Genomic DNA, 27,964 nt, shown 5'->3' on the forward strand with positions numbered 1-27,964 from the left:
AGAGCCCGGAGGGGGGCGGATTGGAGAGGGGGAATGAGGAGATAAATCCTCGGGAACGGCAGAGAGATCCCCGGGAAAACGGGGGTGGGGAGGGAGAAACGAGTAGAGAGACCCTCGGGGGAAATTGAAGAGGGGTTACCCCAGGGAGGGTGAGATGAGACCTCCGGGGACAGCGTGGGAGAACGGAGAGAGAGCCCGGAGCAGAGACCTCGGGAGGAGCGAGGAGGTGGATAAGGACAGACCCGTAGTGGGGTCGATGAGACACTGTGGGAGGCACTTGGAGGGGATGGAGAGGGAGGGCAGAGAGCCCTTCGGTGAAACATGGAGAGGAATGGGAGGAGAGGCCGCCGGGGGTAGTGCGGGGGATCCCCGGTAGCTCACGGGGGCCGGGGTCGAGGACACCGATACACCCACACAGCCACGGAGCAGCCCCCCCGCGTGTTCACTGTAGCCAAACCCCTGAATTTTAACCCCCTGAGTGTTTCCAAGTGTTTTGTGACCCGGACACATCCCCAGGAATGTGAATTGTGCCGTGAGGTGCCTTGGAAAACTTTATTTCTTAATCAAAAATACTTCCTGTGTTTGGTGTCCCTACCTGTGACAAGGGGTTGGAAATAGAAGATATTTATGATCTCTCCCAACCAAACCATTCCTTGATTTTTTTCACCCTTGCAGTGACCTTTCTTGGCTCTGAATTCCCAGAGAATTGGCTGCTTGGGTATGCTGTTATTTTTGTCTCACACTGAGAGCTAGGGCTTGATATTCCCAAGCTATGGAAAACAGCATTGCAGGGGTCCCAATGCACACAGAACTGGTGGGGAAATTCAGTGTAAAATCTGAATATCTCTGCTTTCACTGAAATCTCTCTCATGTCTGTTGACCACAGGGAAGGTAGCTGTAAAAACTACTTCAAAAAAAGAACAACTTTGGATTGATTGACCAGATTTGTATTTATTTTTGATGGTTAAAAGTTTCTGCAACTTCTGACATTTAAGATAACTCAGGCACAGGTCATACATTGGTGCAGCTTGCACAGAACGCATCGTAACATCCTCCAAGGACAATAACAAATTCCCATTTTCCCTTGGCAAAAGGGTACCAAAAGTAAATATAATTTAAACACCTGCCTTTCATGAAAGACCTTGATAAATAATGCTTTTATAATCGACAGCACAGCTGTAACTTTCAGTCCTATAAGGACATAAAAACGACCTCCAGCCTTTACAAAAGGCACACACGCATCCTGAAGCTCAGAAGAGCCTTGGCTCGTGAGCAAGACATCCCGAGGAATTTCCTCTACATAGTTTGGGATATGGTTTAACCATTCTCAGAGGGTGCTCAGTACAGACTATAAATATTATAGAACCCCTCATGTCACCGCGGGAAGGCCAGATTCCCAAATGTGTCCAGTGAGACCCGGGGACATTCCAGGTGTGGATGCCCTGGGACCCCGAGGAGTCAGAGGAAAAGGCTCCTACCGCAGGGACACTTCTGGGAATTCTAAGCGCCCCAGGGGTTACAGCTTTCTCAACAGAGGTACATGGGCAACCTCGCAGAGGTTAAGAACAGCCGTTGTTCCGCTCTGAACGACCCCTCCAGCCCTCCCAGCAGGAGGATACAGCTCACAATCCCTCAGAACAACTTCCTCTCCACGCGGTGGGATCGTTGCAGTCCTTCTGGGAGAAGGGGAGCTCACATCCAAGCAGAGCAATGACCTGCAAAGGGGAAACATTCTTCCCTACTCATGAGAGGAATGGGGGCGACTTGTACAGCAAGTCACGGTCTCCTCTGGAATACGGGAAACGTCCAAAAATCACGGAATTGCCAGTGTCTCCGGGGGCTTTGGAATCGCTTCGGTGCTGCAGGTTTTGCAGGACGCTGGTGGCTGGAGGTGGGTGCGGAGGAAGAACCAGAGTCCCCAGGTGCCACCTGTGACTCCCGGGAGTGGCAGCTCAGGTTCCTCCTCGTTCCTGCGCCCATGGAACGGAGTGACGGGAATTACAGAGCCGCTCTGGGACACTACCCGTCAGGATCATCCTGCTGCGGACTCTGGGCAGGGGCTGCAAAGGCTGAAAGAGCAGGAGAGGAGAAAAGTGTTACACGGGGAGGCGCCGGCTGGAGTTTTTCCCAAAGGAAAAGGCAGTGAGAGGAATGGGTGATGTGATGGGGAGCACTCACCTCGCCCGTATCCCAGGTCGCTCATAGCCATCCCCCACAGGATTTCGCCTTTCCCCAGCTCAGAGTTGGGCTGGTGCCTCTGAAATGCCTTCTCCAGGAGCAGTGCAGCTGCTGTAAATCCAATCCAGAGCTGTAACACAGAAGGGGAAGAGAAGGGAAGGTGAGCAGCGATGTTTCCCCTCCCCAGCTCTCAACATCCCAAAGGGTGCCGCCCTTCCCGGCTCTCCGGCAGATACTCACTCTGTGCTTCCCTCCGGGCGATGGGATGTCCAGGGAGAGAGCACCGTTATGCCAAGGGCTGATCTCAGCTCGGAGTGGAGAAGGGAGACGGGATCTTCCCTATTTATAGGCAGGAGCCTCATTACAAAAGTCTGGGTCCGGAGCGACTCGGAGTTTCCCACAGTCGCCAGCCAATCCATGAGTGCCAAGAACAATGGGAAAGCATCCATTACAGCATGGCAAATTGACTGTGAATTGCCTGGGGATAATACCTCGCTCCCAAAGGAGCAGGTGGGCTGGGGAGTGTGGAACACAATAGGGTTTGGCATCGCGGCGCTGGGCAGGGAACGTGGGAAAGCGTTCGCCGTCATTATCATCCAGCTTCTGACTGATGTTGGGAACGTCAACATCTCAACGTGCTGCCTTTTCCCAGGCTGTGATGAAATTAAGCACAGAAGACTGGTCCCAGGAAGAGATAATACTCTGCGCCCCGAAGAGAGGTTGAAAAGGGAAATATGCAGAATTAGAGGGACTAAACCCTTTAATGGACATTAAACCGTGCTTAGATGAATACAGTAGCAGAAAATTTTCAGGCAACGAGAGACTAAAATCGAGGGCAGAGCCCTTCAAACAGTTAGTTTGAAATATTTTCCTCCCTAATGTTTAAAGTCCCTCTGTAAATTATACCCAGAGCTCTTCCTTGCTGTTGTTCAGATAATCTGGGCTTTCTTATGGCAGCTTGTGACATGTAATGATTGTGATGTCTTTCCCAAACATGTCCTGTTTAATTTCATGCCACTTTGTAAATGCCTCACTGTTCCTGATTCTCCACCTAAATGTATTTCCCATTTACAGACAACTGAGAGGGAGTGACAAGTCAATTCTTGCCTATTATATTGTTATATTATCCCCTTTGCAAGATGTACCAAAGATGTGAGGCCCTCTTGTGACTTTGCTCAGTCTTGGGATTTCTCCCAAGAAAACATTACCTGTGCCACAGGTAATGAAGGGGAAAAAACTAGACAAGATCCTGGACTGGAGTTGCCTTGTAGCAATATTTTTTTGCCAGGCTGTTTTAAGCTGCCAGCTCAGGTCTGCTGCCGCCTCCCAGCACAACCCAGTACAAACCCAGTCATGTTTAGGATCTGTCAGTCAGGCATGGGAGGCCTCATGCAGTTTTTGAACACCTGTTTCTTACAACTACTACCACATTGATGAAAAGCTTGCTTATTTCTTGTGTCTGCCTTTCAAAATCAGACAGGAAACCTCTAATTTACCTGTCAGTTGCAGGTAGCCAGTTCCACCTGCCCTCAGCATCCCCTCTCAGGGCCAAACCTGTGTCTGTGGATACCTGGATAGCAAAGTATCCCAGCACACAGAGGGCTGGTGAATAAAAGGATATAATTCTGCAAAAGATGATCCTCTAACCCGTTATTAACCTGAAGATTTTAAAGCTCTTTTCACTGACTCGTGGATTTCCATAAGCCAGGTGTATTCCCTTCCCAGCCCAAAGACACTTCAGTTTAGATGGATTACTTAGGGTACAACAATTTTACTTCTTGATGGTTGTCAAGAATTATAACTGAACATGGACCATGAGTCCCATTCAAAATCAGCTCGCTGAATTATTTTGTCTGTTTGTAATCTGCACTATTCCTTGGAGCTGGGGCTATCCCTGGCGGCATGTGCTTGTGCTGTTACTGCAGAGGTAAGTGAAGCACGGGATTTTCTGGATCACTCCCGGGATCACGTGGGATGAAGGGAAAGCAGGTCCGGCCACGCATCGTATGGGAAGGAGGATGCAGGCAGCAGCCACGGACATGGGGCGAGGGGAGGGAAGCTCTGACCCAATTTTCATCCCTGGAAATATGAAATGCGCGGTTTTAAAGAATGCCACGCTGTCCGCAGCACAATGCCCTGGCCTCCAAAGGGCTAAACCAGCACCCACTGATTAAAGTCTGATCCCTTCCTTGAAGGGCCGGGCAGATAGTGCCGCAGGCGTGGGCTCTCCCTGAGACCCTCCCAGGCACACTTCTTTTGTCGGCAGTTTAACACCGTGAATGGGAAATCCTGGGAGCTGCGGGCTCGCATCATCTGATGGGAATGATGAACCAGGCACCCTGCCCCGCTGCCAGAGCACGTAACAGCCCTCTGCTCCCAAACCCCCGGCTCCCTGTCCCTTGGAAAGGGATCACAAATCTTCCATTCCCCCGTGCCTGCCTCATCCGCCCTCTTGTGCTGGTGCAGGGTGAGAGAAGCAAATATTCCTCCTGGTTGGTTTGGTTATTAAGACCTGAAAACTTAATGGCAACAGCACTTCTCAACTGATGGTTGTGAATAATAAATTGTCTAGACTTGGACTGTCCCTACAGTATATTCCTTATGGAGTGCAGAGTGCACTTCTGCAAGGATTTCAGTAAGGAAAAATTCTCCTCTGCTGTAGAAAGTCCATTTAGTCTTTGTTAAAAGTCTGTAATTAGTTTGCTCAGTTTGGTCTTTTTAAAAATCCCACAGTTAGTGCTGTTATAAATGCAATGGCAAAATAAGGTCAATAAAAAGCAATTTATTATAAAACAATTTAAGCACCTGCAATGAAAGAGAAAAACCACAATAAATAGATCAGCGCAGCGCTGGGTGGACAGGGGTCTATACCCAAAGGTATAGGTGTTCCTAAATCCACGCTGTATGAGCTGCAGTCCGGGGTTCTTATAGGGGTTTTGTGCCCTGAGGCCAAAACTCCGAGCAGTCACTGTTCAACAAAGTGTCTTGATGGTTGGTTGAATGGATTTCCTGGAACCGGCGAACTGAATCAATAGACAGTGGGGCAGAGTCTCCTCATATGTAAAAAGGTCCTGGGTGTTCCTTGATTTCATCCTGGTTTGGGCCATCAGGACGGAGTGGTTGGCTCTGGTGTTGGAGCCGATGAATATCTCGGCTGGGCTTCTTTCTCTGTCTAGTTTGATTGCTCCCCAACTGTAGCTTGCAAGGCGGGGTGTTCAGGTCCGGTGATGAGTATCTCGTCCGGGCTTGTTTCTTTGTCCAGCCTGATGGCCCGTGTCCTGCTTATTCTTTTAGGTTGTGTCTTGGTTCTAGAAGACAGGTGTCTGCTAGGGAGAGCAGGAGCCTCCCTTGGGATGAAAGAATGTAGACCCCCTCCCTCCGAATTATTATAATTTTGAAATCAAGGGGCTTTCAGGCAGAGATCTGGGGATAGGAATAACAGTTCTTTACTAGTATAACCAGGTAAACAAACAAACAATAACTACAGCAGTAACAAGAAAACAGAACCAGGGACCCCGGGACAGCTTTCTCGGCTGAGACGGGATGGAGGAGAGGCTTTGTTTTCACAAACCCCTCGGGCAGTCAGTCCCGGTGCTCCTGCAGGGCTCCGAGGAAACAGTCAGCTGGAACAGCAGGGATGAGCTGAGGTCCTGGGCTGGTGGATGAGGTGTATCAGCAGCTCCACGGCGATGCCTGGCAGGACAGGGGGTGCGAGGCCACCAACCAAGAGGGGAGAAGGAGAAGAAGCAGCTCCGCGACCCAGCGCACGAACGTCCTTCTTCCCCGAAGCCGAGGAAAAAAACAGCTAAAAACTGTCCCCACCCTCCTTTTTCTGCCCCCTTCCCCAGCCACCCTGGGCCCGGCCACTCTTTGTCCTTTGTGAGCACCCCTAAGTACCGGTAGTTAGGTTTCCCAGCACATAATGGGTAAAAATTCCCACCTAACCCTCAACAGGTTGATGGGCGCCGGCTAGGATCGTTATCCAGGTGCCGGCTAGAATTGTTATCTCTAGAATGGATGTTTGCGGCTGGACCTAGGGAGGAATCCTTGGCCACACTATATTTTATATTTTCTCACGTTATTATAACTACAGATTTATTTAGGTCTTTACGAATTTTTATTCATAACTACATTTATTACAGTGCAGCAGTCTGTCCTCTTGAAACGTGTTTATGATCCTCATCCTTGTCCCTGTGCTTGCTCCATGTCCGTGGGATGAGTTTGTGCCTTGGACTGTTGCTACAGAGCCAGAAATTTGCGCTGTCTGAAGCTCAGAGATACAATTTTCTCTGATTTGGGAACAAAGGAGACAAATTCCCAAACTTGCCAAACATGGAGTTGACTGAAAAACGGGATACAATAATTCCCTTTTTTGAAAGGGGATGTGAGATCTGGAGGTGCTGTGGGCAGAGGCTGCTCCTCTGTAAATCCCATTAAATCCTGAGTTGCATCATGAAGATGCTGTTTCCAAAATCGCAACCTGCCAGGGGCTGTCCCTGTCTGTCTTTACAGCCCTGCAATGCCAGGCAGGAGCCCTGGCTTTTCCCATGTTCATAATCTCCAACTGGAGCTGCTCCCTGGTGACCCTGAGCTGTGGTGGGAACCTGTGGGATTGCTGTGAGTTGAGGATCAGCCACAGGGGATCCAGGAAAGGATCCAGACACCCCAAGACTGTCATTATAGGTTGGTGTCCATGATAATCTATAAATCAGAACAGCTGGAGGACCTCCACCCTGAGGAATTGCTACTGTGCCTTTCTGCTCCTGGTTTATGGGTGGTGGTTTCAGCCTAGGTGTAGATTTACTCTAGATTTTACACAGTATTTAGTATTTTAGTATTGTCAGGAAAATTAATCCACAAACACCAGAGGTTTATGTCCAAAAAGGAGACAGAGGAGTCCTTTTACTTTATTCGAATAAAGGGAGAGGCCATGGGGCATTCCCCTGGGGTCTCTCAAATTCTTGGAGGGCGCAGCCTCCTTTTTATCCTAATTCCCGGCCGCTTGTCCCTTCTCTCTTTCCCCATAGGCTGAGGTACTTGAGAGGTACAGACTTCCCGGAACGCCTGATACCTGCGATATCTTCCCCCCCCCCCCCATGCATAATCCCTTCTTAACTTTTATAGAATTCATAGTGTTCTTTTAGTGCCCCTTTGATCTTCTACTGGAATCTATCCCATTGTTTCTGTCGTCTCTCACTGATAGCTACATCTTATCAACTGACCCACAGCTTGTTTGTAAAGACAAACCTGTCATTCCTCTCAGTATTAATAATGTTAATTAATAAAATATTAATAATAATAGGTATTGTCGTATTAATAATATAATTGCTTTAATATTTTAATATTTAGTATTTCGTATGTAGATTTACTCTACATAGTTTGCACAAAAGCTGCTACTGCTTGTAATACCAATTGGCAGATTTCTTAGCCCACCTGATCCATAATTTTCCCCACAATTTTCCCCATTGCAGCACACTGAGTTCCCCACTCAGTGTGCTGCAATGGAGCAACAGGTCTGGAGGAGGGTGGACTACCAGCAAAGAGTGTGGAAATCCAGAATTTCCTTGTCTGTCATGCAGATTTAAAAAGTAGTGCCCTGTACCTCTGTGGCTGTGCTTTCAGCACACAACTTGATGGCGTGCACCAATTTTAGGGCATTTTTATTTTAGGCCATTTCCTACATTCATGCCAGCCTGTCTCCCAGATGCCATTGATAGCGTTTTTAAAGAACTAATTACGATTTTAAATGTTTTTTCTTCCCTATCTTCCTTAAATGGTTTAAAATCTTTCTGACAACCCCTCTTGAGACACCTATTTAGTGTCAAAGAGCATAACGTTCCCAAGTTTTAAAAGGGCCTTCGCATAATACTGATCGATCAATGTGCTCCTTGGGAAAATAGCTCTCCAGATGGTCCATCGGGACAGGAATTGCTGGTCCTCACAATGCGGAGCCAAAAAGCGTCACTAATGTGGGCTGTTGTGAGGCACGCTTCCTTTGTGGACCTCTGAATGCCCTAAATAGGGAAGAAAGTGTGGGAAACTCTGAGAAACTCAGGCCCACACTCTGAGGTTAATAGGGGCTTTGTCAGGAGAGTATTCCTGAGCTGTGGGATCAGCATAATAAACAACATCTTCCCTAAGGGTGGGAATGTGTTGGGAGCATGGGAGAGTCAGCCCAGGGGCTGGAGGAGCAGTAAGAAGCTTTGCGGTCAATTATGGGAAGTGATAATAATTAATAAATTGTAAACATAACCTTTGCTGTGCGGGGGCCAAGCAAGCTTGGAGGTCTGGCTTTTAACTCTGGGGTAATTGGTAAATTAAAGCCCAGAGAGGCAAGTCTGTGCTTGATGAAAAGCAGAAGCAGAGCACTTGCACCATGGTGAATCTGAGCCCTTGGACCACAAAAAGCAGCTTTTCCAGTGGGGTTTAGTCCCTTCCCACTGCCCAGGGAGGAAGCTTTACTGTTTCTCTCCCTTACATTGTTTTTACACAACCTGCAGAGGTGTTGTCAGCTGTGACCCTCCAACATGGTTCCTGGGGTGGAAACCCATCCCCAGAAGAGCAGCAGCCTGTTCTGTGCAGTGTATGGCTCTGTTCCCAGCAGTACACATCAGGCTGGGGTGAGCTTTGGGGCACATGGCACTCCAGTTGAGCCTGAACTCCCCCAAACCACCCTAATTAGGTTTGATTTAAAACCCCACAGGCATGGACAACAGCTGGAATTTTGCTGGGATTCAGAAGCCTGTGCTAATTGACAAGGACAAGATGAGCGCAGCAAGATTGAAGTGACTTCTTCAAGCTCACTAAGCAACTATGAAACCTAAAAATATCTCTTGTGAATTATTTAGCAGTTCATTAGAAAGAACAAATTTGGAGCACTGGTAGAGACCTGTATCAAACCCTGCCTTGCACTACACCGGCAGAGAGGTGAAGAGCACTCAACGAGCCTGTGCACAAATAAGAGCCAAAATGACCCATGGCCCAAAATGAGGCAGAACAGCAGGCTTTTGGCTTGTTTGGCTTTTGGGGCCTTTCTGTGTGGTTAACAGAGGATTTCACCACAAACTGAACAAGGACTGGGAAGGTTCAGTGTTGGATGCAGGCTGATCTGTCAGCTGAGCAAAGCTCAGGTTGCTCAGTGCTTTTGACAAGATCAGGTATTCAGTATTTCCTTTTGTTTGGGAGAAAACCCTGAGGGCTTGAAATGCAGCTTTTCAAGGGCATCTCTCCCAGGAAATCTGAGGAAACTTGGATTGCTGACCAAATGTGTTTTGTGCTGTTCATCTCTGGACGAAGGAGAGCGTTCACTGTCATAAACCTGAATCAGTGAATTTCTGTGGTTAGAGAATAGTTTTGTGAAACGATTATTTGTGCAGATTTATTTTTAAAAACAGGTAAAATAAAAGGAAATAATTTAGGAGTGGAAATGCTTCCTCAGTCTCTCCTATTTAATTATACTTTTAGTCATATATGGGCTAATTTCACTTTAGCAAAGGTAGCCTAACACAATTTGCATCATAAAATTAAGATTAAAAATTAAAATGAAGCAAAAATTAGTTAAACCTATTGCAGGTAGTTTCAAAGATCTCTATGCTGAGGCAGGTGCCAAACTCTTTGGAAGTTGTTGGGAAATTTGCACAATACTCCTTCCCAAACAGGCAGAAAGCAGATGGCTGATCTCAGCTTGGTGGAAAAATTAGTGGGGGAAATGAAGCAACTGTGGAATGAGTGATTTGTTGGAGGCTGAATAGGTTGCTGTTAAATCTGAAAGGTTGACACTTCTTAGCACCTCACTTCAATTTCACTTCCATTTTGATTTTTGATGACTTTTCCAGAGGTTGCTTCCTTACACAGGATCTGAAATCCTGTTCTGCCAAAGGAATTTCATAGATATATTTCATGTATTGGAGTGAAGGGTTCAGAACTGACACTTCCAGATGGCTTCCCCACCGCAGGAGAGTCTGCATGCACTCAGCCCAGCAGTGACAGCTGTTTTAATCATTCCAAAGCAAAGCATTAACGACTAAAACAATTTTTATTGTATTGTACAGTGAAGACATGCAAGTTGAACATCACATAGGATGAATGCATCACAACTTTATAAAAGCTTTTTAAACTCCTTAGCATGCTCAGTTAATGATTATAATGTACTTATTTCCTCCCTTCCTCCCCCTTTTCCTTAAGGTATTTCCTTTACAAAAGGCACCAATTATACCTCAAATGAGAGCAGCACAAAGTAACATGAAGAGAATTGTTCCTCGAGCTCTCTGTGATCATCACAACTTTCTGTAAGAAGGATACTAAAGATAGCAGAGGAGGTTCAGAAGAACCAGCATTTCTTAACATCTTTCACTCAAAAGGGAAAAGCTCAGTCCTCTCTTTATAATACAAAATACATTCTCCAATGAGCTCCTTCTTGAGGAATGTCAATACATTAGAGACAATGGAGCACTTGAACTTATGACCCAGGCACTCAGCAGAAAGATTTCCACTGACAGCCACAGACTCAGCAGCCTGTGATGGAAACCAAAGGGTATTTGCTCTCTAAATCACCACAGAACTTAGTCCTGTCTTCGGCCAGGAGCCACCAATTAAAGCAACAAATTTGCTGCAAGATACACCCACAGTCCTTCACTATGAAGGGAAAACACCTAGTGACCCTCATTTCTGGTGACAGAAAAACAGTAACTGCTCCCTCCACCCACTTTTGGAAAGCAATGCTTCTTACTTTAAAGAGGAACTAATAAACCACAGGTCCCTCTAGTTTTAGTAGCAAAATGTAGGAATAAAGTTCAGCAGGTCTACCAGGGTCTCCAGATAGTTGGAGCAGCAGCCACGCTCTTCTGGGCAGGCTGTTTTCTGGGAAACACACAGGGAGACAGGGGGGAGCCACACAGAGCTGGAGAGTATGAGGCATCTGCACCCAGCTGAGCCTTGCAGAAGTGCTTGATGAGCTGGACCTGGGTCTCCTTCTTGGGCTCGTAGTAGGACAGAAAGTGCATTGCTTCCTTGAGGCATTGCAGGTACCCGCTGTTAAAGTCCTGCTCTGGGTTCTTGTGGATGAATGCTGAAAGAGAAAGAAAAGCAAATGCAGCACTTAAAATCATGACCAAAACATGGGGCAGTGATTTGTGCAGTGACTTTCATATGCCTGGGGTTGGGATGTTCCAGCCCCTGCTTGCCTCGGGGTATCTGGGAGGGCACAGCCCTGGAAGCAGGTCCAGGTGTGCAATACCTGGTCTGCACTCACTTTTTTGGTCCTGCAGCTGGCTCTGCTGCTTCAGGTAGCTGACAGCCACTTCCAGGATGTCAGCTTTCTCCAGTTTGGAGTTGGGCTGATGCCTGTGGAACTCCTTCTCCAGGAGCAGTTTCAGCTGCTCAATGCTGCTGTTAATCCGGTCCCGGCGCATTTTCTCCACCACCGGCTTCCTCAGCTGTGAGGGACAGAGCAGATAGGGATTTTGTGAGACCTGACCCAATTTCCCCTCTGATGCCCTGATACACCCATGTTCATAGATGATTTTTTTTGGCAGGAGAGCTGTGTGATGCTGCCCACCCATTCCCCACTCATTTTAATTTTTAAACATCCTCCTTATCTCTCTTTAACATATTTGCTTTCTCCCAGACCACTTCCCCCTCTTCTCTCATGTTATATTTATTAGCTAAGGGCAGGCCAGCCTTTCCAATACCCTCCGGGTCTACTTACTTTATTCTTTTCCTTTGGCAGCAGCTTCTCTTCCATGTGGATGATGAGAGCATTGCTGGGAGCCATTCCGAGCGCTCAGCCCTGGGCACAGACCCCAGCCAGCTGCTGTGCCGAGCGTCAGGCGATGCTTTGGCAGCTCCCAACTGCCTCTATTTATACCCGGGGAGCCTGGGCAGATACGTGAGTGACGGGACCGCCGATGTTTCCCACAACCCCGCAGCCAATCCAGGCCTGCAGTGGGACAATAGAGGAAGCATCCATTAGTGTATGGTACATTGATTGCCAATGCCCCGGGGAGAATAACCTTCTGCCCACGCTGCTGGTGGACTGTGCAGCGTGGGGAGCTGGGAAAGCACCGAGCCTCCAGCTGGTTGGGCTGGGATCAATGGTATTCCTGAGGCCCCGCATGTGCCAAGCACAGTCCTGGCGCAGAGGAGACACACTTTTCAGGGAAGGTGGGAAAGGGAGGGCAGCCCTGCTAGGGTTCAGATCAACATCTCCAGGGACATCTCTTGCCTTCCCAGAGCCTGGGGGAGCTGTGTGTATGTGTTTGTGTGTCCATCCAGTCACTGCACTTTAATGGGTGACCTGAAGTGTGACCACAGATTTCTTTGCAGGATTTTTCAAAATGGTTGTTGGATCAACAGCAAGAATAACTAGGGAATTGTAACCCCACTTTCTCACTTCCTCATAACACACCAGGGTCTGTGAGCCTGTTGCACCACTGTTCCCACCAAGGACAGCCCACACCTCCCAGCAGAGCTGGGCCATGCAGTCATCCCTGTAGCTCTTGCTTTTCCTTTTTCTCATCTATCTCCTCCATATAGACAATTTCAGGAATGATGGTTAAGATGGGCTAAAGGATAGCATGAGGCTCAACTCAGAATCTTGGGAAGTCTTGGGAAACCAGAGGTGGGCCATGAATGGGCTTTAGCAGCCCAGGCCCATCTTTGGCCCTCAGCAAGGAGGTTGGTTCTGCTTCTTGCTGAGGTTTCAGGGTGTGCTTGGTTCTGATCTGACCTTGCTGCAGTGAGTGTGAGTGTTCTGAATGTCAGGTCTCAGACACCATGTACCTGCCCTGCTGTGTAACCCTCAGCACATCATCCTCACTCCATTTTTTTATTAGGAAAATTTGCTGCTTTCTTTTATCTGAGTGGAAATGCTGGGATGAATTAAGCAACCATTTATTTTGTGATAAAGGCAAGAGAAAGATCGAAGCCGTGAGGGCACTGGAGGTCAGTTCTGATTTTGTGTTGTAAAATATCTGATGGGGTACAGCCCTCGAGGCAGCACGAAAAATAAGCCAGAAGCTACCTGGGGAAAGCTGTGCTGCATCCTGCCATGTGTGGGTCCAGCCCGGGGTGCCCCAGGCAGAGGTGTGCTCCTCCTCCGAGCATTTGGACAGTGGCAAGGGAGGGGGCAATTGTGCAGTGAGGTAAGAAAACCAAATAATTTCTTGCTTGGAAATGCTGCAATGAAGCCTGAGGGTAATGGGGCAGTTGACAGGAAGGAGGGAGGTGTCACTGCAATAGGCAGCGACGTGGGACTCATTGTAGCGGCCTGAATGGACTCTGTTCTTTGTAAAGGGCAGATGTTGGCCTTGGAGCCCTTTATTCCCTGCGTTGTGGGAAAGCCAGGAGGGAAGACATCTCATGAACACTTTGAAGCAGTCAAAGGATTATGATACAAAATAAGACACAGCTCAGAGACCATGCCCCAGCTTCTGCCAGCTTTAATGAAGTGTCGCCTGTTTTCCTGTGTTCTCTAACTGGCCCTCCTCCAGGGGCTGGTATCCCTTTCCTAGCAGGGGAGCCATGCTGGCAGACGTTGCAGGAGCTGACAGGTAGGCATGGACCAAGCTGGTTGAAGACTCTTCAGCGTCAAAAAACATCTTTTTCCCAACTCCTGAGAAGCCCTGACCTTTATTGCTGTATTAGAACTGATAGCCAGATGGTCTTTTGGGAGTTGGATTCTTTCCCTTTAAATCATTCACGCTCAAGCACCGTCACTAATGTCGGGAGTAGTTGCAAGGCACACTTCTATTGTCCCAGTGAGAAATGTTATCAATGGGGGAGGAGTATGGGAAAGGCAGAGAAATCCAAACCCACACAGCCTGGTGCTAACAACTCCTTTGTGGAGCAGTGCTTCTGTTGGGGCACCATGAACTCTGTGGCTTTTTCACCCGGGAAGGCTGAAATAGGCACATTTCACCATCCAGGGGCTTCTCCGGGAACCATGTGCATGGGGAGAAAGGAGTTACAAGGGGCAGGAACACCAGTTCATGTAGAGGTGGCTGCAGGAATGCTGAGCTGAGCTGCAGCTCAGGCAATCCTGGGGTTCTGGTTTGTTCTACTGTGACCCAGTTTGCTCTTCTGGGAAATGGCCAAGGGGTGCTGAGCTCTTCCACAGAGTTGTCCTGGAACTGGGAGCTGACCTGTGCCTGTAGTGAAAGGTGGGGATGGGGCTCATGTGGCCCTTGTGCTTTTCTGGCATCACACCTCAGGGAGCAGAGTGGAGGAGCAGCAGTGCTAGGGATGCTGAGAGGGCCTCTTCTCCCTGTCTTGCAGAAGGGTTTGTTTTGTCCCTGTCTGTTTGGAGCAGTGCTGGGAAAGCTTTTTTACCTAGGGAAATTGAGGGAGATCAGGATCAAACCAGCTCTGATCTCAGTTTAATGGCAAATGCGCTGGTGGCAGCACCACTGAGGAACACAGCAGTGATAACACTGCCAGTGTCCTGGGCAGACACACCTGAGTGGGAAATACTATCTTTGAATGCTATTCCAAATGATGAACTCTGGTAAACTACAGGGTCTGTATGTCACTGATGGGTGGACCCGGTCTTAAAGGTTAAGATTTGCACATTTCAGCACCAGAAATCCCTGCAGTGTTAGCACATCCCTTCAACACCCTCATGTTCTCACAGCTTCTCTGGACGCTCTTGGTGTGAAAAGACCTGTTTGAGGTGACCCCTAATGATGCTGTGACAGTCCTGAATTGAGGAGTCACTTCTTCCTTTGGTGTCTCAGAAGAAGATCCTTTTTCCCAGGCCCCTAACCCTTCCCCTGCCCCTAACCCCAACCCTAACCCTAATCCTGCCTATCATACTCTGCTCAGGGTCTTTCAGTGACATGACATGCTACACAGAAAATAGTATAAAAATTGTTTGTCTGGAAGGCAATATATAAAAAAATAACCATGTAAAACTTACTGTTCAGGACTTGCTTCTGTTCTCACAGGGAAATCATAACTCTGCATGTGAACCAATGGAATGGGAGTTGAGGGAAATCTGCCTCTTCCAGGGGAAAAGGTTATGTTTTTATTAGAACTATTGTATGAAATATTCCATTAAACGTCATTAGCATGGCATTATCTTGCCTTCTTGAGACATCAGAACCCACTAAAAAAAGGGTCTTAATACTGTAAAATACATTCTTCACAGATTTAACTTTTTTAAATTAGTTTTTCTTCAGATCCAGAATGTTTAATATACTGCCATTCCCAGGTGCTTGAGTGAAGGAAAGTGGACTTTGATCATTAAGAAACATCTGAGACAACTTGATCTGTATTTTTAGGGTTGTTAGAGGCAAAAGCAATTTCTATAGCTGCTTGTGTGGTGACCCCCAAGTAGTCATGCCTCAATGACATAGTCCTTCTACAGTGAACATCACAAATAATTAAAAATTAAGGAGAATTTATTATTTTTCTGCCCAGCTGAAATTCCCACAAGTCACTTCTCGGCATATTCAAGAGTGCACAAGAGGGATTTATTATTTCCTGGTATATTGACTCTGAAAGGTCTGGGGATTACAACTACTTTGCACATGAATAGCTGGAGTGTGTTGTACAAAAGGCATGGTCTGTGGGATAATGGGGTTGGATGTGGGAAAGCGCTGACCCTGGGGGAGAGCAGGCTGGTGCCTGATGGCAGGAATCAATTATGTCTCAAAGGAACACATTGCCCTGGGAGCATGCTTGGCGGGAGCCACCATGTTCTGTGTTTACCACCCTCCTCCTTCCAAACCTGGATAAAACAGGCCCTGGATGTATCCTCTCCTTCCCAGGGCTCACGGTGCTCAGTGCTGAATTACCGGGGATTTTGGAAATGCTGCTGTTCCCCATCTCTGGAGTGGGGCTGAGGGATTTCCCACATGCTGCCAGCTGGGTTTGAGGTTTCTCCCAGTCATCCTGGACAGTGCTGAGTTTCCTAGAGCTCCCTGAAAGTCCTCTGGAACTCCCCATCAGTCACCTCTCCTGTTCTGGCCAAGGAAGGGAACAGCCTGTCACTGACAATGCAGTGGGGGCAGCAAACAGAAGCTGCTGGGTTCATGCACTTCTGTCATTATTTGGTTTTGGGTGGGTTTTTTGGGAGATGGTGGCATTCAGCCCTTACAATGGGCTCCCCACCTCTGTAGGTCTAGCAGTGCTGCCAGCCTTTCAAATGTCAAAAAGCTTTGAGGAACCAAGAAATAGGCTAAACATCACAGAGGTTTAACAAAAACAATCTGATATTTCCAATAAAAATAAAAGCATTTTTATGGATTTTTTTTTTTTAAACTGAGCATTTGGACTTTGTATTAATGGAATTAATTTTCTCTCCTTATAGAATTATGAAGCTTGGATGTGAAGTCCTGCTGAAGGCCCCAAGTATTATGAGTCTCCTGGTAAAAGTCACAAGACTCAGCAAACAGTGCTGCCAAGCTTTTGGCAGTGAGCAGATATCCTGCAGAGAGGATATTTCAGCAGAGCAGGTTGGGAATAGGGAATGTGGCTCCTGAAGTCTGGCCCCAGCAACTACTTACTGTCATTAATGAGAGAGGATTCACATGTCTGTGCCAGACAGGAGAGCAGGCACCTCTCCCCTGACAGAAGCAGCAATTTATCCCATCTGCATGGGGCAGATATTTAATCACTCGGAGGCCAGAGGGGGCACTGGTGGGAGATAAGAGCCACAGGCTTCTTGGGTGTCCCCTAAACCTCGTTTGATTGTCCCTGCCTTGGGAACAAGTTCATAATCTGAAGCTGACTCTCCCTTATGCCCCAGTGGACTGTTCCCCTTCCCTTGAGCTCAGTCTCCATTTTGGGATGAGTTTTGGGGTATAAACTCCCACTGGAACCCATTTTCTTGTGCTTGGCATCCGTCAGTCACCAGCTGCAGAGCACAATGGACTGGGGAAAGTGTCCTGAGGCTCCTGTGAGGCCCTGCCCTGCCAGGCAGGGGGGTTTTGGAGACATCTTTGCCACTCTCAGCTAGCAGCAGAATGAAGAGATGGTGTCTGATAAAAGCAAGAAGGGTTTTTCAGGAGGTGGGTAGCCTGGCCCTGAGCCAGGCAAAGGACTGGCAGAGGGGAACACACAAGAGTTGCCCGGCCATGGGCAGGGTTGGGTGCACTCATCTCCATGCACAGGGGAAGGCATGTTGTCAGATTTACTCATATTTCCTCAGGAGTCCATATATTTCAGGGCACATTGCATTCCCTCCCTGAGGAACTCCAATCCCAGGATAACCATACCTGCTGGGAAGCAGCTGAGCAGAATTCTATGGTGCCAACAGACAGACTTGCCCATGGACTAAGCACAGCTGCAGGTCTGCAGGAGTAAGAATGAGCAAATTAAAACTTAGTTTACTTTCTGGAGAGATGGAGTTATTTTCTGTTGAACACAACAATAAGTATTTCCTGATTGGGGATTTGAGTTTATCTTCCTTTCCAGCCGTTTCATGGGCTTAGAAAAATTATACTAAGCAACATTTTCAAACACCGCTGCTGAACTTGAGGGCAAAGGAGAACTTTGGTATCTGCTTATCTGGCTGGTGTATGGCTGTGAGTGTGGTCCAGCCTAGAAATCCAAGTCCTCCCACAGGCAGGGGGGCTGGCCCCATTCAGACATGCCAAAGGTAATTAAAACAAAAGTGGGTGCTGAGCATTTTTGTAAACCAGATGTCTCAAACAGTCTCTTGGCCATAGAAGCCTGCAACCTGTAGCCTGTTTGAAATCTTGATTTTTCTCCTCTCAGTCTCATTTTCCCGCCTTTGTAAAACACTGCTAATAATACATCCTCACCCATGGAAGAGGTCGCTGAGAATTCATTAACTGGTATTTGTAAAGCACTTTGAAAATGCAAAGCCAGTGCATTATTCCTACTCTTCTGGATGCTTTCCATGTTATTAAAATCAGGATTTCAGAAAGGCTTATCTGGGATCAAAACAGCATCCCAAACTTGAAAGGAAGCAAGACTGTTAAACCATCAACCAGTCACCTCCCCCTGCAGCCAGATGTTAAGCCCTAAAGAACTGAAGTGGCACAAGGAATTACTTTCCCAAGTTCCCCCAGCTGGGCTGACAGGCCTTGATCAATGGTTTTCTCCACAGTGAGGGCTATACAGATGGTCTGCCCAGAGCAAGGTTTCTGTGGAGTACAAAGGGAAGTCAAACACCATTTCTAATTCAGCTTGTAGCATGGCACACTTCCTTTATCCTGCGCCTGAATGCCCTGAATGGGAGAGCGGTGTGGGAAACTGGAGGAAACTCCACACTCACCATGGCTGCGGGGCTCTGAGACACCCCTGTCCTCAAACCACATCTGCCTGTGACAGGCAGGGGGAAAGGAGTGACAGATTGAAAAATCAGATTATAAAACCTGCATGGAGGGAAAGTAAACCATAAGGAAAAAGGAAAAAATGGGAAGGAAGCTGTGCAGGCAGACAGAAATTGCACCAGCCAAGCAGCAGAACAGGGAAGGACAGGGAGGGAATGCAGAGAAGGGTTAGGAGGAAAAACAGGGAGGGGCTGTGAGGAAATGAAAGGGAAAGGAGCTGCACAGCAGAATCTTGCTCATCCACCAGTCAGGCCAAAGCCAACTGTCCCACTGGAAGTGGCAGAGGTGGGTTAGATTGCACAGAGAATTCTCAGCCACATCCTCTGTTTGCCTTTTTAACTCCCCAGTCTGTTCAATATGTCCAAGGAAACACAGCAATTCCTGTGGACCATGAGAGTATTGTGAGAGTTTTGTATGACCCATATGGAGCTATGGGAGCTGAGCCTGGCTTTTAAGAAAGCTCAGTCAGGTTTTATACTAGCAATACCAGGCAGAGGAAAGAAATGGGAAACAACAGACCCAATTCTTGTTTAGGTATTTGGCAGGAAAAAATGCAATTTTTGATTAGCTTTAGATAAATTCTGAGGTAGGTGTGGAGGTGATTTGTATTTACAAGTTTACAGAGATCAGGAAACAGCTTCAGAGGTACAAAATCTGCAGAGCAAATCTTGGAGACTGAATTATCTCTTGGCCTCAGTGGGGATCCTAGTAAGGCCCTTGGGACTGGACCAATTTTATTTTCCCTCAGATGCTCTGCAGGACTTGGCACTAACTAAATAGCCCACATTTTGCTGTCTTTCCTGTTCCCAGTTCATCTCTGCCCCTGCTCCCTTCTGAATTACTTGTGGCTAACTAACATGCAGCTGTGGAAGTCTGCATACTCCAGAGTTTCCCACATCATTCCTTAACTATATTCCCTCCTATCACAAAAGAAGTGTGCCTGACTACAAACCACATTAGCAACGGTGCTTGGCTCTGCTTTGTGTTCAGTGGGAAACCCCTGCTCCCAAAAGGCCATCTGGGTAGCATGGACTGGGAGCAGGAAGCATCTCTCCAGACTTGGGAAAGCAGCAGCATCCTTAAGGCTTTCTAAAGGGTTAACATCTGGCAGGGAATCTGGGGCAAGGCTGTTGTTGATGTCCTGTTTCAAACACCCAGATCCAGTATTTTGGGATCCTAATGAGCTTTAAGTCCAGTAGTGTGTGTGTTTGGAATTGATGTGTAATTCCAAATTCATTCTTCCTCATGTAAAGTCCATAGACTCTGCAAACTTTATAACAGGGAGGAATTTTTGTTACCGTTTTCTTTAGGATTTCCAGCCAAAGCAGAGCATCTATTTTGGGTAATTAAGCATCTACATCGGTCAGTAATTGGCTATTTTTTCCCCTCAGAACTTGTGCAACCAAAGAGAAAATAAAAAGATTTTTTAAATACATGTTTTTATTTCCAATTCTTTAAAAATTGTGTGTGACACAGAGTGGGGATGTAGGAATCTCAATGGATTTCCCACCCAGGTGAGATTTTGGTAAGTTCACCTCCCAGGAATACATTGAATATTGTAATTCTTATTATCACACCCAGTTTAAGTATCTAGGGCTTCCAGCCTCTCCAGCAAAAGTGGAACACCACAGAAAATTATTTTGCATTCAGTCTCCTCAGGTGCAGGCTCTGGGTTAGTTTGGATGCTGATGGAGAGGAAATTCTGAGCACTGACCCCTTGACTATGCCAGTGCACAACCTCTCCCAAGCGCAAGGAGGGTGAGGTTGGCATGACTGTTCCCATGAAATTAATGTAGTTTTTATCTGGGTGTTGAGAATCAGAGGAAAGCAGCAAGAGAGAAACAGCAATTGTCTCTAGCAAAACTACCCTGCCCATCACAGGACTGGCACTTCTTCATGTGCTCAATTAATGAACTGGAAAAATGAGACTCAGCTCCAGAGTTTCTGTTTCAGGAAACCTCCCCGAGAGGGATGCACAGGGGACAAGATTGGTTTCAGAGGTGGCATTATATGGGCTCAGAGATAATCCACAGGCTTTGAGGAGAACATGTGAAACAGTGTCACAAAAGCTTTCCCACAACTTGACATAAAAGACCCAAAGCTCAACAGCTGCTGCTCTGTGCCGATAGAAGGGAGTCCATTCAGGGCAGCACAATAGGGATGGAAGCGCAGAGCCTGGAAGAGGTCATTGAAGCCTTACCTGGTGCACCAATAATGAGCTGCAGAGTGAGAGAGAAATGTGTCCCTGTGCCCGGAATGTGTGTGTTCACATTAAAAGACCCTGTGTGACCACACACACTCATTAATGTAAAGGTGAACACACCTACACACATATGAATGCGAATACAACTGGTATTTACTCACTGCAGTAAAAGCTCCACAAACATAAGCCCTGAAATCACTTGATGGATAAATTGCTGGCAGATCTGGTTCAAGTTTTCCAGCAGGAATCCCTGGCTATGCTTTTATCAGAGACTGTCAGCTCTCCCAGGTGCAGGCACCTCCTGAGCACAGGCTGTGCATCAAGCACAGCAACTGGCCCAGGGGAGAAAAATGAGGAACCATGAATTTGATTTCTAGTAAATTTATGAGGATATAAATATCTGCTGCACCCAGTTTTCCTTTGTTTACAGACTAAATTAAAATAATTACAGTAAAATATGTTTTGGGGAGGAAGTAAGAGGCAGCATATGATACTGAACTAATCCTGAAACAATCCCAAGACCCTTCTTCCACAAGTATTTGTCTTGCAGGTATTTGGAAACAGAAACATAAAGTGCTTATGACTTGGCTTGAGAGTTTTCTAAAGGGCTGCATAAAGTACTGAGGGAAGGGAACAAGGATCAAACCAGAAAATGTTTTCAATAATTGTGTGCACTTAAAATTAAATGTTTTTATTTCCAACGAGTCAAAGCGGGAAAGCTGGTGTCCGTGGGCAAAGCTGGTGCAAGGATCACCTGTGAAAGAACCACAGGTGGCTCACTGTGGAAAGCAGGTCAGTGGATTTGAGGAATTTCTGGTCGCCAGGAGCTGCTGTGCGTGTGCCTTGTGGCTGCTGCAGCGTGTGCCTGGGCGCGCTCCCGGGAGCAAAATTCCCGCCATGGGCAGCTGACCTCCTCCTCCTTCCTCCTCCCGCATGCGAACCCCGGGCTGCCCCTGGAACGCTATTGATCCGCGGCATTAGTCAGCAGCCTTTCTCGTTGAAGGGCAGCTCTTTCCCATCTCCTGACACATAACTCTGATCCCAGCCTTTCAGGGAGCACACACTCCCCACCTGCTCATCTGGGAGAAGGTCATTATCCGCGGGCTATTCACTCCCACTGGAGCATGCAAGAATAGCCGCTTCTCCCATTGTGCTGCCCGTGGCGCGGATTGGCTGGCGAGTGTGGGAAACGCCGCCGAGCCGCAGACCCACACACCGGCCCCTAGATCGGACAGTATAAATACCGGGCATAGGCAGCTTCCAGCAACACGTTTCTCCTGGATTCCACTCCAATAACTCTCTGCTCAGGACAGATGGCTCCCAGCACCGTTTTCTTGGAGCCCGACAATCTGCTGACACCAAAGGAGAAAAACAAAGTAAGTGCAGGCACAGCAGAGTAGTTTGCACCAGCTGAGACTTTGCCTCACTCTGTTTAGGAGCGGTGGTGGGCAGCAAACAGTCCTGAGGAGTGTCAGGGAGAGGATCCTTTAATAACAGGTCTCTTTTCCTTTGCTTTTTACAGCTGAGGAAGCCGGTGGTGGAGAAAATGCGCCGGGACCGGATTAACAGCAGCATTGAGCAGCTGAAACTGCTCCTGGAGAAGGAGTTCCAGAGGCACCAGCCCAACTCCAAGCTGGAGAAAGCTGACATCCTGGAGATGACTGTCAGCTACCTGAAGCAGCAGAGCCAGCTGCAGATGAAGAGTAAGTATTGAGTTCAGTCTCTATTTTACTGCAAATCTGTGACTGTTGTATGAATCTCGAGCCATGAACAACTGTTCTAAATTATTCTTTCCTCCCTCTCCCTCTTTTCTTCCCTTCTCTAGCTGCAGGATCCTTCCATAAAAGCTCCCAGTTTGACTTCAGAGAGGGCTATTCCAGGTGTTTGCAAGAAGCTTTCTATTTCCTATCTCTCCACAAAGTCCGAACTGAAACACAGACCAAACTTTTAAGTCACTTCCAGAAGAGCCAGCCAGCTGCTCCAGAGGTCTCCTCCCGTGGGAATGCTGGTGCCCCGAAACAAGTGTCTTCAAAGGACAGCAGCCCTCTCTGGAGGCCCTGGTAGTCGGGAGAGTCTTCACTGCATGGACCTGTGACAGTCCAGAGGAAGGATCTGACTGCATCTGATAGTCCAGTTCTGATCCTCTCTCCTGTAGGGAATTTTGCTTCCCCCCATGTTTTATTTATGTATGAGAGAATGCCATGCTTTTGACTTTCTTGGGATCTTCTGGCAAAAGTTGAGGTGTTCTGTTTAGTGTCAAAGCTGTGTAGGCACTGGTGCAGTGCTTCCCAGGCAGGGGCAACGTCTTCAGAATGAAGGAGGGTGTTTGTAAATGTTACAGTTGTGATGGACAGGAATTGCTGTAGGAGATTTTCTCTAATATTCCCAGTAAGAGCCATCAGCTTTGCTCTGGCTTGACTGACAACTCTGGTTGGTTCAGTCACTCTGGAGGATAAATTTATTCCCTTTGGTTCATGCACACTTGGTTAAAGTATTTTCCTCTGTTTGCTTATCAGTTGTGCAGCATCAAAAATGGGTTTGGTTTTGGTTTGGATTTCTCCCCCACGGCCCTTTCATAGTCCTGTATATACAGTGTGAAGGATAACCAGGAGTTGGGAAACTATGTGGAATATTTCTACTATTTGATGCTTTTTTCAATTTAGAAAAAGAGTATGCTATTGCTTCATGTTAAAGAAAAGTAGTAGGTAACAGGCTTTATTTGTCAATGTTATACATTTTGGGTGTAAGCTATGCTTTTTTAGCATTTTCATTATAATAATGATTTTTATCTGTATTGTGTGGTTGAATTCCTGGTGGATGGTGTTTCTCCCAGTGCTGGGACTGCCCTATGGCTCACCTGCATACTGTGTATGCATCTCTGTGTGTGTAGAGAGAAATAAAATGCATTTGTATGCAACTTCTGTATGGGTCTCTCCATCTGAAGGATGCACAGCTGCTTGCACTCCTGAGAAAGGTTAATGTCATTCTGAAGATTTTCATAAAGCTCAAGGAACTCCCATTCATGTTTACTCTGTATATTCTCATGAATCCCACCATGTGAATCACCCTGAACCTTAAAGAGTGCTCCTGTCACACAGATTCGTGCAGAATCCTACTGATCATTTCCTCAGTCACTACCCCTCCTGTCCCTAAACCCCTCACCTGAGCAGCAATGTCCTGCACCTGCCTGGAACCTGAGTCTTCCTTCCACACCATTTATTCACAAACTTAGCACCCTAAGGCGAGTTTTGAGGGGTGGGTTTGTGCCAGGTTTTGAGGGGTTGGCTTCCAGGATTCTAGGGGTTTGTCAGGTTTTGAGGGGGTTGTCATAATTTGAGGGGTTTGTCAGGCTTTGAAGGGTTTGCCATAATTTGGGGGGTTTGTCAGGCTTTGAAGAATTTGTCAGGTTTTGAGGGGTTTGACAGGATTTGAGAAGTTTGTCAGGCTTTGAAGGATTTGTCAAATTTTTGGGGCTTGATGTGATTTTGAGGGGTTTGTTGGGCTTTGAGGGATTAGTTTGCTAGGATCTCAGGGATATCTCAGGCTTTGAGGGGCCGCTTTAGCACAATTAGGGGTATTTTACTGACTTTGGGCATAGCTCTCTCCCTGCCAAAGCCTTCTCTGCTGTGCCTGGCCAGAAGGGCGGGAGGTGTTGAGGGAATCAGAGCCGCACAGCCCAGTGGCTTCCAGTTCCTTTCCCATCACTTTCCAATTCCCTTCCCGTCCCCTTCCTCCATGCCTTCTTTCGCTTTGGCGTCCTGCGGGGACCCCTGCCGGGGCACTATGAGGATGGTGAGTGGGGAGGTCAGGGACTGTGAGGCAACAGCCTCAGTGGCCGTGAAGGAACCGCCTGAGGGGCCATGAGTGTCTTGCCTCACGGACCACGAGCCAAACAACCTTGGTTGCTGTGAGGGGAAACCACCTCAGGGGCCCGGTTCTTGCAGTGTAACCCGGTCCTTGTGTTGCCCTGAGGTCCTTGCCGTGGCGTCAAGTCACACCATTGGAGTGCTGGCTGTGCCCCATGGGCATCGGGTGTGAAGCGACCAAGAACACTATGATTTTTTCCCTGCATGAAAGGCAGAATTGTGTGAGCTCCTGCCTGTAGTGAAGGGTCTCTGCAGGAATAGCTGGGTCACAATGACTATGCTGAACTCCTCTTAGGCAGAGGCACAGAGAAAAATCCTGTGTGCTTCTCAATTCTAGGCACAAAACACAAGGAGAACATGTGTGAAGTTTGTCCTCTTGGCACCTCCACCACAGCCTGCATGTCTGAGACCTGCACTCCACTGCCCAGAGAAGCAGCTTGGGTTCCTTTTGAGTGAGTGAAGCTCTTGGGTCTGCATTTTGGTCTCTTCCAAACAGCAGCATCCTCCTTCCAGTAAGGCTCTGAGTGTGGAATCCTGTTCCTACTCTTGGAAACAGCTGAACTCCTCTCTTTATAAGCTCATTGACATAACAGATTTAGCTTTCAGCCTCTCATCCAAATTTGTCACTGCATGAGAGGCTCTTGGTGGCTCCAGCAGAGCTGGATCTGAAGCCATGGAGAGTAGCACACTCCTGGTACCTGGGTTTTAGGTGGCACATCTTTTATCTAGAGTAGAACAGCTGACGGTCTGCTTCTGAGGAGAATAATATGGCACTTACAAGCATTAAAGGAAAGAAGTAAGAGCCAGCTCCCACCTGGATTATCCACCAAGTGAGGAAGACCTTTGGAAGGTGTGATGTGGAAAACAGGGCAGCAGTTCCACTGGCAGGTTCTAACACCTCGGTTACTTATTTTCTCACATCACATCTGCAAAACACTTCACCAGCTCTATCTCTGACTGCAATAATAGCAGTCCTTGTCTCTGTGGTTGTTCTCGCTGGTGCAGCTGCCCTCACAGCAAAGGAGGGTTTTGTCTTTACAAACAAGCTGTGGGTCTGCTGATAAGATGAAACTATCACTGAGAGATAAAAGAATCAATGGGATGGATTCCACTGATTGAGTGAAAGATGAAAGGGACACTGGGGAAACACCATAAATTCCACAAGAGTTAAGAATTAAGAGGGGAGTTATACATTAGAGGGGAATCTTAGGTATCAGTCATTCTGGGAAGTCTGTACCTCTCAAGTACCTCAGCCTATGGGGAAAGAGAGAGGGACATGCGGCTGGGAAATTAGGATAAAAAGGAGGATGCAATGTCCAAAAATTTGAGGGACCCCAGGGGAATGCCCCATGGTCTCTCCCTTTATTCAAATAAAGTAAAAGGACTCCTCTGTCTCCTTTTTGGACATACACCTCTGGTGTTTGTGGATTAATTTTCCTGACAGAGGAAAAGTTATGTGCCCTGTAAGTATGAAGAACATGATTGTAAAAGGGTAGTTTTGTAATAATATCCTGAAGAATGGTCTTAATACTTCAGCTGAAAATTCCCTTCACTGCTTGTTTGTGGGACTGTTTCCTTTCCTTTGCAGCAGTACAGGAGTCAGAGGTATCTCTCTTTTTGGGCAATACATTAAAATCTGATTTGAGTGACCCAACACTGGTTCTTGCTCTTAAGAGAAATGGAGAAGCTTGGGTGTTAGAGTGGAAAAAGTAGGATTTGCTGATAAAAGCTGCCTGTTCATACTCTGTGTTTTCCTTTGATGTGTCATAAAGCATGAACAGCACAGGCAGGTCTTGATGTTAATGAGGAGAAAAGGGATCAAACAACTGCTCCTGTGCAGGAAATTAGTGCCGACCCTGAAGAAACCAGGTCTGAATTGGACATTGTTTGAACTGTGACAGACAATGGGGATGGTTAAAAAACTTGAGCAAACCCTTTTCTTTTTCTAAATCGTCATGAAGAGAAAGGCAGCTTGAAAATGAAAAGCAGGGTTTGCAAAGGAGTTAATGAAATAGCTCAGTGGCATCTTGTGAAGCATCAAAGTTTGCAATAGCTGAGTGATCAAGGCACTGGGAGTGTCATCCGGGGCTGGAAAGCTCTTCCCTTTTACACCCCCTTCAGGAGCAGTGGGCTGTGTGGAATGCCTGGACTTTTCTTCTTCCCTCATGGACCGTTGTCACTTGGTATGCATTAATTATTCCACTGTTGCTTGTTGGTGGGAAAAAACTGGCTTTTATTTTCATTTTAAACATTCTGCATAATACACAATGCATTTTCCAAATGCATTTTTGTACAGATTTTTCAGTTTTTAGGAGAAAATAAGAACAATGTAGCTTTTAGTAAAGCAAATTAATATCCTCTGTGTTCACTGTGTCTAAAAAGAAAGTTTTTACTAAGGAAAACACATTCTCTCCATGAAAGAACTTTCCTGGTACCTGCAGAAGGGAAAACTGTGAGTTACGTGGCCATTTGCTTTACCTTAAGGAAAAGGATTATTCTGGAAGTGTCGCTAGAGGACATGAAGTATTGAGCAAGGGTCTCTAGAAATCATCCACAGCGCAGGCGCTTTCATCAGGCAAAAGCCTTTTTTTTATTGTGAGGTTTTCTAACCTTATGTAGCTTTTCCAACCAGGTTACCCCGATTGGTGGAAAGAATAACACCCCCTTTTGTCCCATTGGTGGGACCAGAGAAAACACACCAAGGACATCTGCTCAATATTGTTTTGGGAAATAGTATCTCTTTACCATAACACAATTCTGGACAGAAACTGTTCCCAGGAACTATTCCCTGGGAACACGTGAGCCCCTGACAGGCTGAAACTCTCTCAGGCTCAGAAATCGTGTGCACCTCTCACCCTGTCCTTTTTATTAAAAAAAAGAAAAAAATGAGCAAGATGTTTCACCATCTGCCTTTAGAGGGACCATCTGAGTGATCACTCGCATCTTCTGCATCTGTATCATAACTCAGAGGTTCATCCACTTGATGACCTTCCTCCTGGTCATGGCCTGTGGTTTGCCTGTTGGCTCGGTTTTGCCTTTGTGATTGCAGGTCAGGGAGGACACACTTTGTAGGTACTCGGTGCACCCCAGTATCTGTGGATACACATGCATACCCACAACGCAAAGTGCTAAGTCTGAAAGGGCCTTCTCACTGCTTGGTGGTTAAATTTCACACCCAAACCTTCGCTCGGGGCTGATTAGTCTCGCCTGAAGCCTGCAAAGAAAGGTGATGGTTCAACATGACAGGGTTATTTGAATTCTGCAGCACCGTAAGGTGAATTACTGTTTACAAAACTTTTGCCAATTGACTTTGCGGGGTATCACCCTGCATTCCCCATTTTTGTTTTTGAAGAACCTGCCTCAGAGTACCATGAGCACGTTCAACTATGGCTTGGCCAGTTGGATAATGCGGAAATGCC

General features: G+C 47.1%; 2 protein-coding genes and 1 long non-coding RNA gene across 3 annotated transcripts; 1 reads left to right on the forward strand and 2 right to left on the reverse strand.

Annotated features, from left to right (window-relative positions):
- Nucleotides 1-65: 65 nt before the first annotated feature.
- Nucleotides 66-3,209, reverse strand: LOC131587334 (uncharacterized). The gene is made up of 3 exons (XR_009279349.1): nucleotides 2,419-3,209; nucleotides 2,179-2,308; nucleotides 66-2,069 (listed from the first exon to the last, which is right to left on the reverse strand). It is a non-coding gene; the product is annotated as an uncharacterized LOC131587334 (long non-coding RNA).
- Nucleotides 3,210-10,194: 6,985 nt separating this feature from the next.
- Nucleotides 10,195-11,950, reverse strand: LOC131587407 (transcription factor HES-5-like). Its single transcript, XM_058855266.1, has 3 exons — nucleotides 11,885-11,950; nucleotides 11,414-11,612; nucleotides 10,195-11,245 (listed from the first exon to the last, which is right to left on the reverse strand). The coding sequence occupies exons 1-3, from the start codon at nucleotides 11,948-11,950 to the stop codon at nucleotides 10,980-10,982; spliced, it is 531 nt and encodes a 176-aa protein (XP_058711249.1). The 3' UTR covers nucleotides 10,195-10,979.
- A 9,972-nt stretch (nucleotides 11,951-21,922) lies between these two features.
- Nucleotides 21,923-23,596, forward strand: LOC131587395 (transcription factor HES-5-like). The gene is made up of 3 exons (XM_058855240.1): nucleotides 21,923-22,055; nucleotides 22,202-22,382; nucleotides 22,505-23,596. The coding sequence occupies exons 1-3, from the start codon at nucleotides 21,993-21,995 to the stop codon at nucleotides 22,741-22,743; spliced, it is 483 nt and encodes a 160-aa protein (XP_058711223.1). The 5' UTR covers nucleotides 21,923-21,992; the 3' UTR covers nucleotides 22,744-23,596.
- The last annotated feature ends 4,368 nt before the right edge of the window (nucleotides 23,597-27,964 follow it).

This window comes from Poecile atricapillus, chromosome 22 (assembly GCF_030490865.1).
Source record: "Poecile atricapillus isolate bPoeAtr1 chromosome 22, bPoeAtr1.hap1, whole genome shotgun sequence".
Taxonomy (NCBI): domain Eukaryota; kingdom Metazoa; phylum Chordata; class Aves; order Passeriformes; family Paridae; genus Poecile; species Poecile atricapillus.

Coding starts and splice junctions, on each gene's coding strand:
- LOC131587407 (XM_058855266.1), bottom strand. CDS start 11,950: ATGGCTCCCAGCAATGCTCTCATCATCCACATGGAAGAGAAGCTGCTG. Junction 11,613..11,884: donor TGCCAAAGGAAAAGAATAAA/GTAAGTAGACCC, acceptor TGTCCCTCACAG/CTGAGGAAGCCGGTGGTGGA. Junction 11,246..11,413: donor AAAAAGTGAGTGCAGACCAG/GTATTGCACACC, acceptor TTTCTCTTTCAG/CATTCATCCACAAGAACCCA.
- LOC131587395 (XM_058855240.1), top strand. CDS start 21,993: ATGGCTCCCAGCACCGTTTTCTTGGAGCCCGACAATCTGCTGACACCA. Junction 22,056..22,201: donor CACCAAAGGAGAAAAACAAA/GTAAGTGCAGGC, acceptor TGCTTTTTACAG/CTGAGGAAGCCGGTGGTGGA. Junction 22,383..22,504: donor GAGCCAGCTGCAGATGAAGA/GTAAGTATTGAG, acceptor TCCCTTCTCTAG/CTGCAGGATCCTTCCATAAA.